Source organism: Grammomys surdaster, unplaced genomic scaffold (genome assembly GCF_004785775.1).
Source record: "Grammomys surdaster isolate TR1022 unplaced genomic scaffold, NIH_TR_1.0 1144, whole genome shotgun sequence".
NCBI lineage: Eukaryota > Metazoa > Chordata > Mammalia > Rodentia > Muridae > Grammomys > Grammomys surdaster.
The window spans coordinates 9,031-21,052 of record NW_021605563.1 but is presented as its reverse complement, the minus strand read 5'-3'; the positions used below and the strand labels follow the sequence as shown (position 1 = coordinate 21,052).

The following is a 12,022-nucleotide window of genomic DNA, read 5'->3' as shown; positions in this document are numbered from 1 at the left end:
TAGGTCCTTCTGTTTTCTGTTCCTGTGTGTGTGGTGAAGGGCAGGGCTGAGTGCTCATGGCAGTGGTAGTGCCCACCCACCCTACGCTCAAGCCTCTGCAGGGATGCCAGAGAACTCACAAGTCTGTGGTATTTTAGCAGCTGTAGATCTTTTGTTTGAGACAGAGGGATTCACTGACTTGTGGATTAGCAAGTGGGCAGGCTAGGCTGGCTGAACAGTGAGCCCCAAGAATCCATTTGTGTCCATGTACCTCAGCAGACTTGGGATTTCCAGGATGCTCTACCTCCCCTCGCTCTAAACTTGGAAACAGGAGATCACACTGGACCCTCATGCAAGGCCCAAGGCAAGCACTTTGTGACTCAGCTCTCTCTACACTCAGCTCCTTTTCACCTACAGACTTTCTTCTCAGTGAGCATCTCAGTTGTAGCATCCATCCAGTCACTCATTCAGCAACCCAGCCACTGGCCGACACCATTTATACCCTTCAAGGGGATGCTTGAGCCTGCTGTGGAGATGAGCCAGAGTGACCAGTTGAATCTGAGACACTCCCTGCCCAGTGCTCTCTCTGCACGCACACTGGCCTGAGGACCTCCTCCAGGGAACACAGATGATGAATGAAAGATGTGAACACAGAGAATGACAGACGTGTCCCCATGGTGTTTGGGTTGAGGTCTATGTGACTGAGATTTGAACTTCTACTATGGAAAGCATTTGATGAAGCATGGTCATCTACCTGAACTTTGAGTTTCTATTTAGAGTTCTTGTAGTGGCTCTAAGTAATTGCTTATGTGCCTTTTGCTCTGTGGATCCAGCTACCCACAGTGTTTAAAGATGATGTGGGGAGATGGGTACCAGTACTGGTCCATGGGAAATACCCTAATCTGGGTTAGAGGACAACTCGTCTACTCATTCATCAGCTTGTTGTCTTCTACCGCTACCAAATGCAAAATTGAGTAGTTGATGCAGAAACAGATATAGTGAGGCTAGCCAGATTGAAAGAAAAACATAGTGTCCTCCACTTATAGAACAAATAGACCTTGTCTAATGGACACCATTATCTGATGCCATCTCCACAGGAGGTAGACTACATGGGCCTGGGAACAAGGGCAGAAGCTTCCATAGGTCCCCACCCAGTACCATCTTCAGGGTCCTCCACAGAGGACAAGGCCTTCCAGCCCCTGATTATCTGAGGTCTCCTCAGGCATGAACACAGAGTGCCCCCTGGTGGACAAGGGTCTAAAAGCCATTCTGTGGATGGGAAAGTGGGGAAGGCCAGATGGGCAGGGAAGGGAGCTGAGCAGGCTGGTGGCTGATGAGCCATGTGGGCATTGAAGCTGAGCTGGTGTCACACACCTATAATCGCAGCACTTGGTACCAAAGGGGAGAAGGGATTGTTTCAGATTCTATAGTGTGACTGATACTGTAAAGCATTGCCCTAAAACAAAACAACTGAAGGAAACAAGGAAAAGAAAAAAAGAGGGGTTAAACTGAGAACATATTTGTGGTTGTGGCTGTCCTGTCCCTAATAGAAGCATCTATTGTCATCTGCTGGAGTAGTACCATGGGAAGGGGAAGGGCAAAGAGGTCCCTGCATGGTGGATGGCCTGGCAGGAATCCCCAGGGAACTCAATCTTCAGAGCTTATCAAGACTAAGTCCAGGGTAGCTAACCGAGCCTGCCTCCTGGTGGGGTCTAGCACTGTGCCCAGAACATCCTGGCCTGGTGACTTGGTTTACATTTCCTAAGGACCCCAGTGGTGCTGAGGGCATCACCAGATGCTCCCTTGTTCCCCCTGTGCTCTTCATTCATGTACCTCTGCCTCACCCTCATGCCATACCTTTTCCCTTAACTTCTTCAATCCACTGAAGCCCTGGATGGGGTAGAGTCAGGCAGAGCCAGGGTTCCCAGTGGCTGTGGTGGTGAAGTGGAGAAGAAGCCCAGGAGCTTTCTGGTAGCCCAGGACTGTGAACTTCCTGACTTAGCAAGGTCCTTGTTCAGTCCCTCAACTCTTTCTTTGTAGAACCTGGGAACTCACCAGTTGACAACATGGTCCCCAGAAAATTCAGAAGAACTGAAAGGCTCAGATTCAGGGAATGATTGAGCTTCCTGGTTTCTTCCTTTGCCATGGTTCCCCCTGAGACCTGACTGCCACTTGTGTGACCAGAACTGCAGCTAGAGTGGGGAATTCCTTAATAGAGCCAGGCAGAAGTGCCAGCACGGAGAATATTGAAAGTTCCAGGAACCTGGGCTGTGAATTCAGGACTTTCCATGCTCCAGCCAGGCAGGTTCCTAGTCCACCTTTCCCTACTTGTGTCTGGGAATCCCTTCAGGACCTTGTGGCTCTGGTCTTCCCTCCCAGGGACCATCAGGTCCCTGTCACTCCTAGGACCCTGGAAGCAGAGACAATGAACTGAGTGGTGAGAATACTTTTCCAGGGTTCCTACACCCCACAGTCCCTTCATCCCACTCAGCAGCATCTGGGTCTTCAGGGTCCCCTGGGAACAGTAAAGAAACAGAGAATAAAGTCAGTGTCTTCAGCTGTCTCCTCTGCAGCTGGCAGCCAGAATCAGAGACATTTATACAGGACCAGTTCCTGCCCAGTGAGTGGTCATGCCCAGGCATGCAGCATGCAGGGAGTGACTTCTACCCCTAACCTCACTTCCTGTCCTCACCAAAGTAGGTGCCCCTGAGTGTTTCTTCCAGCATTTTCTCCTGCTTCCTCTCTACCTTGAGACACACCCTCAGGCTCCCTCGGGCCTCAAGCTGGCTCTCCCTCACTTCCTTTTTTACTTCTCCATCCAGGGCTCCTTTGCAACCCAGGTCCCTTCCTCATCATTCCATGGTGCATGTTCAAGATCTTTCTTGTCCCACTGCCTGCTCCTGTCACCCCTCCCCCATGCTTCCTAGCCACCCCCCTCCTGATGGGATAGTTTTCTTTTCTCTTTAGCTCTGTGACAGTGAAACCTAAAGTTCTGTGGCAAGTTCTGCAATCTAAAAGCTGTTTTCCAGTTAGAAGCAGCTTCTGGGCACTGAAGGGATGCTCAGAGGTTGAAATCCCCACTGCTCCTTTGGAGGACACAGGTTGGGTTCCCAGTGCTCACAGGGCAGCTCCCATCTTCAAGGGTAACTTTTCTGTTGTTTACTTTTTTGAGATATAGTTTCTCTGTGTAGCCCTGGCTATTCTGAAACTTGCTCTGTAGACCAGGCTGGCCTGGAACTCAGAGATTTACCTGGTTCTACCTCTAGAGTGCTGGGATTAAGGGCACCTGCCACCCTGTCTGGTGTCTCTAACCCTGTGACAGTGGCTCCAGTGAATTAGATGCAGGTCATCGTGGGCACTGCACACACATGATGGAGTCAGTCACACACAGATAAAACACTCATGTACATGAGTCAAAATGAATGAACCTTTTTCTTCCTGAGGTAGAACAGGCTTCTCCATAAGACATGTCCAGATCCTTGACAGAACATGTATGAATCACATTTTTTAGTGTGCTTTTGCAGCTAAACTGCCTGTGTGGGATGGGCCATAGCTAATGACACCCTCTGTTGAGTCTGACAGACCCCCTATGCAGTGCGCTCTCCTCACACACTGGCTTCGGAACTTCCTTCAGGGAACTCAGAGCAGTTGCCTTTCCTGGGTGCTGAGGCTGATCTACCTGGCTGAGGTATGCAAGTCTCTCCTGTGGAAACACTCCAATGAAACCGTCACCCACCTTCTCTGTCCTTTGAGCTTCCTGATAGAGAGCTCTCACTGTTTTCAAGTCATTGCTTATGTGCCTTTTGGCCTGTGGGTCCAGCTGTTAGCTCACAAACATCCACAACACAGTGGTGAACAGATCTCTGTATGAACAAAACATTCATAAGCATACAGTAAAATATATAATTCTAAAAGTTAAGAACTAGGTTGTCTCTTTGAAGGCTGTTATACTTGAGTTTGAACTTGAGGGTTTTCCCCTATGGAGAATACTATTAGGAATTCAATAGTGGTTACATAGAGTCTATAGATCACTTTCCTTAGTATGAACACTGTTAACAATATTATCTGCAATCAGTGAACACACTATGTGTCCCCTGCAATGTCTTTCCTGTTAACAGATCTTTCCTAAGCAAACCGAGATCTTCTATCCCTTTGGCTGAGTTTATTTGTGTTTCATTTTTTTTAATGTTACTGACAGTAAAACAGTTCTCTTAATTTTCTGATCATAAGTTATTAGTGTGTGGAAACACAACTTATTTTTTGTTTGCTGATTTTTTAATACTACAACTTTATACTTGATTTCTTACTCCTAATTTCACTTTGCTGGCTCTTGCAGCATTTTCTAACTTTACTGCAATGTCATATGGAAGGAGGGATTCCTTGACTTCTTCATTTCCAGTCTGGGAGCGTTTCATCTCTTTTTCTTGGCCAATTATTCTAGCTAGGACTTCTAGTGCCACATTAAGTACAAGTTGTGAGAGTGGGCACCTTCCTGGGCTCAGCTTCTCACTGTTAACAATGCTGTTAACTGTGTTACATTCTCGTCTTGTGAGTGTGTTGGTGTATGGACATGCTTTCCATACTTAGTTTACTGACAGATTTCATCAGAGAGTGTGCTAGGTATTGACCCCTTTTTCTGTTATTGCATTTGGTGAGGGCTCATGAAGCTTTGCCCTTCATTCTTTTTATATGGTGTATCGCATTACTGACTTGGGTACCGCTGACCCTTCCTTTACCATGGATTTCCAAGTGAGATCAGAGGGCTCCAAGGATAAAGGAACTAGGGGTCCATACTGAGTTATTTCTCCTTTTCTGGTTTTCTTTTTTATTGTATCTATGTTTTCTACTTTTGAAGTTTCTTGTCTTATCTTTTTATCTTTTGTTTGCCAGGGGATACTTTGTTCTGCATTTGTCTTTAGAGTATACATTTAGATGGTTGACTGGAAGGCTGATTTACTTTGAATATAAGCATTGATTACCTTACATTTTCTTTCATGCATCCTTTCATCTGTATATGGCAGCCTCATTACCAGAACACTACTTTAAATACCTATTTTTAAAAAAAAATGTTAAAATGAAGCAATATATCCCATCATTTTAATTTAACACAGGAATAATGCCCATAGAATTGCTTCTTTTGGCATTTATGGGTATGGGTGTTTTGTTTATTACTGTATGTGTGTGCACCATGTACATGCCAGGTGCCCATGGAGACCAAAAAAGAGAGTGTCAGACTCCCAGAACTTGGGTTCTAGATGACTGTGAGCACCATGTTGGTCCTCTGCAAGAGTATCCAGTGCTCTTAATCATCAATACTTCTCTCCGCCTATCCATGGTTTGTTTGTTTGTTTGTTTGTTTGTTTAAAATCAAATCTCAATATCTCATGGTTATTCAGGTAATCCAGGAAATTCTTACATGGGTCAGTAGATAGCACTTTTTGTTTTCAAATTTTAGCAGACCCAAGAGATGAATGCACATCCTCTGAGTGACCGTTTACCTTCCAGATTAACAATGAACCCCTTGCTGATTTGAAAATTACATCAATGTAGCTATTGACATGACTGAGTGGTTGGGTTTTTAGGCCATGATTTGATACATGAAATAGATAAAAGAGTATTTTTGCCAGGCAGTGGTTGTGCCACCTTTTAATCCTAGCACTAGGGAAGCAGAAGTAGGCAAATCTCTGAGTTTAAGGCCAGTCTTGTCTACAGAACGAGCTCCAGGACAGCCAGAGCTACATAGAAAAGCCTTGTCTAGAAAGAAAACAAAACAGAGTAAAATAAAAAACACTTTTCATGCACAGGTAAAGAGCATGCTAGAGCGTAATGCTCTTACCAGGGAGGGTGCTGCACTGTCAGTACTGTGTGCTTGTCTGCTCTGTACCAAACTACAAACTACCACTGACAGACAAAGAGACCGACAAACAGAAGTGCACTAAAAATCAAGAGATGACTTCACTTTTCCTATTAGGTCATTAGAAGAAGGTTGCCATCACTGTATGTGATCATTTCTTTCTCAGGATCTGTTATCTGAAAACTTTCAGAATGCATCACATGTTTCTGTGGGTTGTGCTGTCTAGCAATGCCCCTGGGCCTCTGTTTGAGATGTCCATTTGATAACAAGGAGGAACATGGGAAGAGAATGGGCCTTGTCCCCTTAGAAGCTCCACATGTCATGGAACACCCTTCAGTCAGCTCATGCTCCAGGAACTTAGAACTCAGTTTCTGCATCAGGGACACTCCTGCATCTGTCTACCACTGGGGAACTCAGCTTGCCTCATTGTCTTTTGGTGTACATCACGTGGGGGTTTTTGGTGATTACCTTCATGTGGTACTATAATATTTTACAGTTGCTTCTCAATCGGGCATTTCAATTGGATGAGGTGAAGAAACAAGTTTTTCATCTTTCCTTACAACTTAGTGTTCACACTTCTCCTGAGTCTTCCACAGTCAAACCATTAGCTTCAGATACATACTGAGACAAATTCTAGGCTGTAGTCTCTATGATTTCCTTAACTTTATGTTAACACATTAGTGCTAGTTGGTGCAGAAACACAACTGTCAGATTTAGAAAGTGCTCTCTGAGCTTCCACCAGTGTCTCTGTGGTTGCAGGGTTGTCACCCTGAGTTAGAAGGCTCCTGGCACTTTGCCCTTCTCCTTGTTGATATTCACTGAAGGGGGAGTTCTCAGGACATATCAGATGAGTTCTAGCCATAATATCAAGCTCCAAAGAATATTGCAGAGCCTCTAGTGAGTGCCATGAATGTAAACCTGGATGCAGGGTCCAAGGTTGCCCTATACCTGGCTCCCAATCAGCACTTGAGTTACTTCTCCAGCTTGACCCCTGCAGTAGAGATAGCTTGCTTCTAGGCACTGGTGGGTTCCACTCTAATGCTGCTGCTGTTCGTGGTTATCATCCCATAGCACTGGCATTTTCAAAATGCTAGAGTCTTTGGCTTTAGCCACACTTTCACTAGTAGCCTGTCCAGGGCTCTCTTCATAGACTCCAAGCCTCCACAGAGCAGCTAGTCTCAACTGCTCTCTGTGACCCCTTCACATCTTAAAACCAGTACTACCAGGCTGGCTCTTACACTAATTAGTTCAGATATCAGCACAAGGTCCAACCTTGGCCATGCCTGCAACAGCTTCTGTGTACTGATTCTCAGGAAACACTTTCCAGATGGTCTCACCTCAATGATGTTACTCTCTTCTAATGACTGCTAAGTTCTCAGCTCCAGATGAACTGCATTCAGTATCCCAGCAAAGCAAAGGTTTCACAAAAGTAGTTCTGGAATCTTGTAAATTACAGCTGATTCTTCAGCCCCAGCTACCCAGAACCATTGATTCTTAATTCAGACAGCTTGGTAGCATCTGCTTCCCTAAACTTCACAAGCCAGATCTACATTGTCTACACCACTGTCAACATTCCTATCACCCACGGTCCTGAAGAATGGACCAGTTGCCTCTCAACACTCAATGGCTTTTCCAGCCCAGGCGTCCCAAGTCCTTCTACAAATCACCTCAAAACACATGTCCCAGGTGTACTGCAGCATACTACACATTATCTTGGTACCAATTTGTCTTAGAGAGGGTTACTGTTGCTATGATGAAGCGTCATGACCAAAGGGACTTGGGAAGGAAAGGGCTTACACTTCCAAATCACTATCCATTGACATGATCCATTGAAAAAATGGAGGCAGGCGCTGATGCAGAGGCCATGAGTGGGTGCTGTTTACTAGATATCTCCCCATGGCTTGTTCAGCCTGTTGTCTTATAAAAAAGGACCACCAAAATGGGCTGGGCCCTCTCTCTGATTAATAGTTTAAAAAATGCCATCAGGCTTGCCACCAGCCTGATTTTATGGAAGCATTTTAAAACCAAGGTTCTTTCTTCGCATATGATTTTACCGGATGTCAAGTTGACATAAATCTCTGAGCACATACCTTGTATTTACCAGTTTCATTACATATTGCTGTATTGCCAGGCATTTTTGTTAGAAGGAGCTGTGAGCCCCTGTCACCAAGATTCCATGGCACACTGCTACAAATGATGTCATAATTAGCCATTACAATCCACAGTCATTTTCAAACATGTTTTACTTTTTGATACGAAAACAATCAACTTTATTGTGAAGTTTGCTGTAGGACTTGCCAAATTTTTAATAATATTCAGGCCACATTCTCTTATTAAGATATTTATTAAAGGGTTGGAGAGAATGCTCAATCATTAAGAGCACTTGCTGATCTTGGAGAGAACCTGGGTTCACTTCCCAGTACCCTGTTACACATCTGTAACTCCAATTCTACGAGATCCGATGCCTTCCTCTGGCCTCTGCAAACACCAGGTACACATGTCACATACATATATACATATAGGCAAAATACTCATACACATTAAAAATAAAAATCAAACTTTCAGCAATGTATTTGCACATTAATTGTACACCATAATAGATTTCACTATGATGTGTTCACATGCTTGTGTTAAGACATTTTGGTCACATCAACCCTTCAATCACCTCTCCTGTCCCCTGCCCACTCCACCATAGCTCTCCTCTCCCCAGTGACTCACCCTTTACTTTCATGGGAGTTCTCTTTAAATTGAAAATCCTAATTGATCAAATGACTAAATTTGGACTTATTTATAGGAGTGTGGGGAAGGTGCTATTTGCAGGAATACACGCTCCTTATCAGTGACTACACAAATGAATACAATCAGCTCTGGTGCCATTAACTGTAGAAAATTTTCAGTGATTGAGGAACCTCATGAGGCCCTTGGATCCATGAAGGGATGATTGACAGGCCTGCTCTTGTGCAGGGATCCTGCAAGTTCTCAGAGCTGCTGAGAGTTCAAAGGCTCAGCAGTGAGGTCATGGCTGGAGATCAGCATTCTCCTACATCCATTGTTCCCTATGTTGTGAGGGATTCCTGCATCTTGATGGGTGATAAGGATGTTTGGTCGAGTAAATGCTTTTACCTGCATGCCTTGGGCTCTTCCTCCTGGGACAACATTTTGGTGGCGTGCTTGGGAACCTCTCTTCTTGTCTCCTCTGGTCCCTCATTCTTCTGTGACTTGTGGCAGTTGATGCAGTAGTTCATGAGCAGCTGAAGATTTCTGTCTGGGGAGGTTTTCAAGTGAAAGGCAGACTGTGATTCTGAAAGTAATTAGCTCTTGTTCCCAGTAGAGAAGTTTGAAAGTCATTTCTAAATTTGTACTCGGACATGTCATGACCCCTGACTAAGGAAGGTGATTTAGAGTTCCAGGCCACCAAACCACTTCTCAGACAGACCCATATCTAGGGTCAACAGGCATTATTGCTTGCAACATGGAGGGTAGTAAGACAGAGAGAGTAAATGGGCAGTCTTAACTGACTGTGTGAAAATACCTTTGCAATTGTTCTGGGAATTTATATAGGCTCAGTGTCCCTGAATGGGCCATTATAGGAGAGCATGCAAGTGAGGTGCTTAGAAGCTTGTTTCAGTCAATTCTCATGGTCTGAGCAGAAGATAGTTGACTGAACTAGAAGTCAGACTCTCAACAGGTCAGTTTTAGTTGAAGAAAGATGCTCACTGGCACTTGCTGTGCAAGCATGGGGAGCAGAATTCCCATCCCTAGGACCCAGTAGGACACCTATTGCAAGTCCTCTACAGAACGACCCTACCAAGAACCAAATAAGACCCCAGCTTGCTCCTTACCTCCTTGGGTACAAGATTTCCTCTTCACATGTATACAAATGCAAATAATACAGACTATGAAGATGATTCCCACAGGGATAAATACTTCCTTATAAGGAAATTGGCTGGTAGGTGGAAGCTGGGTAGTTGATGTAAGCTGGGTAGTTGATGTAAGCTGGGTATTTGATGTAAGCTGGGTAGTTGATGTAAGCTGGGTAGTCGATGTAAGCTGGGTAGTTGATGTAAGCTGGGTAGTTGATGTAAGCTGGGTAGTTGATGTAAGCTGGGTAGTTGATGTCAGCTGGGTGGTATCGGGGAAATGGGATGTAGATCCTTAAAAAAAGATAGGAAAGTTCTCAATAAAGTTTAAAAACACACCTCCATCGGCACCTTCCCTCCCCAGGCAGCCATGAGGGACTCACATGTAAGAATGATTTTACAAAGTCCTGAGTAGAGAGAGAAGTGGGAGCTGTACATGTGATGTTTTGGGAGAGCTTATTTCATCACAAAGAAAAGTTAATGTCTATCAAACCATCACACAACTTGATAGATGTACTGAGGATATCGCTTTCTGGATGTTGGGGAAATTGATGGTGTTTAATTGTGCCAAAGCAAGATAATAAATCCTTTAGAAGTGATGGTGGAGCTGGTGGAAGGGCAGCTATCCCTGAGGATGAAAAGGCTGGAAGTCTACACTGATGCACACAGGCTTGGGACTCATTACCAGGCCATGTAGAGCCTGGACCACTGCTTAATAGGGAATGAGAAACACTGGACTGTGAGGTGGAATGAGGCATTCTTGTGGTCATCACTGGCTCCCCAGATAGGAATACTACAGAAATCATTCACTCAGCCTGTATCAGAAGTGCCTTCTGATAATCTAGGTAATACCTACTTGGCTTTTCCTTGTGCTGCTTTAAGAATTCATTGAATTTCTGACTGCATTCTGCTATGGAGAAATTCAGATGTTTTTTAAGTCCCACATCATCTCTCCATTCATCCATGTTATTCTCTGGTACAGAATTAGTTGGCATCCAGGTCATAGTCATTGTGTTAAAGATGAAGGAGTAATTTCCACTGATGTTGAATAGCCAGCAGGCACCAATGATTTGCCCTTGGCTGCATTGAGAAACCATGGTGACCTGTAAAGTGGAGTAACCTGCAAGTCACAGACAAAACCATCATTCTTCACTTCTGATCCGTCCATCACCTCCACGAAGGTCAAGTCTTTCTCCACAAGCTTATGTGTCAGTATTGTTGCCACACAACTTGTTCTTGTTACCCATTGTGACCCTGTGCCTGCAAGGGACCACAACTGCTCAGCTCCTTCACACAAATGCATCCACCATTGCATTCCCACATGCTCTCTGCCCTTCTTCTCTTGTCAATGTCTCTGCCTCTCACTCTATCCCACACTTACCGCTGGGAGTGTTCACCTTGTCCCTTAACTTCTGGCCCAACTGCTCCAGCCATTGGGTCAAACATGTCCTCATTTCAGTGGCATTTGCCATCTTCCCCAGATTATGCAAAGATGTGGTCTTCTTTGTGTCATTAAAATGAAGGAAAATTATTCCATCCATTGAGCACTGTCCTTCACTCGAGAGACTTTTTGCCTTGATGACCATGTTGCAACTAAGAAAGTGTGTACCTGTGAGAGAAACATGCAGGTGAGTTCCAAAGTATGACCAGAAAGCCACAGGACTCATGTTTCTGTGATCCCAAGTCTTCTTCTGAAGGACAAAGGTCAGAAGAGCAGATTCTATCCAAGAGGCCCACCAGCTCTTCACCGTCTTTTCTATGCGATCCTTGACTGTCTTAGGTTGGAGGGACTTCTCGGATACACACCATGTTACCCAAAGACTTACTTCAAAAGTACTTTTCGTGACTTTTATCAAGTGTTGAAGTATAAAGTATATCTGATATTATCTGTGTTTTAGGGTCTTAAATCTAGCTGAAAACATAGGGGGAAAGGAGGCATCAAAGAACATGTGGTAAATTCAACATGGAGCCTGGTGTTAAAGAGAGCTCCTGGAGTAATGGCACAGCTTAGCATGGAAAGTGGAGCTGCCTGCTGTGAGCTCGGTGCTCATCTGTGTTCCCACTAGGCCTTTCACACAACACTGTTGGACATCTGATCTCAGGTCCTCGAATGCTAAACTGAACACAATTCATTCTCAAGAAGAGGTCTCTGTCTATCTGTGACCTGCTTGAAGCCCCAATCTCCTAACCTTCTCTCTGTCTTGGTTTTTTACTGCCCTGTCACTCATGAATGAATCCCCAGATACTACTGTGAATGTCTGATGCAGTGGTTTAAAGGACTGTGTCCTCTATATGCTCAGGTGTTTGACTACTTGGTCATCAGTCACAT

General features: G+C 44.7%; 1 protein-coding gene across 1 annotated transcript in view; it reads right to left on the bottom strand.

The window, feature by feature from the left end:
• The window catches only part of LOC114634905, a gene marked incomplete at its 3' end in the record, with an annotated part of 31,262 nt that overhangs the window by 17,374 nt on the left and 1,866 nt on the right, over nt 1-12,022 (bottom strand). The window contains exons 2-5 of the mRNA XM_028783505.1: nt 11,075-11,302; nt 10,550-10,813; nt 9,676-9,987; nt 8,957-9,098 (exon numbers count right to left, since the gene is read on the bottom strand). Of these exons, the coding sequence (XP_028639338.1) occupies nt 8,957-9,098; nt 9,676-9,987; nt 10,550-10,813; nt 11,075-11,302 (946 nt within the window). The remainder of the gene's footprint in view (nt 1-8,956; nt 9,099-9,675; nt 9,988-10,549; nt 10,814-11,074; nt 11,303-12,022) is intronic.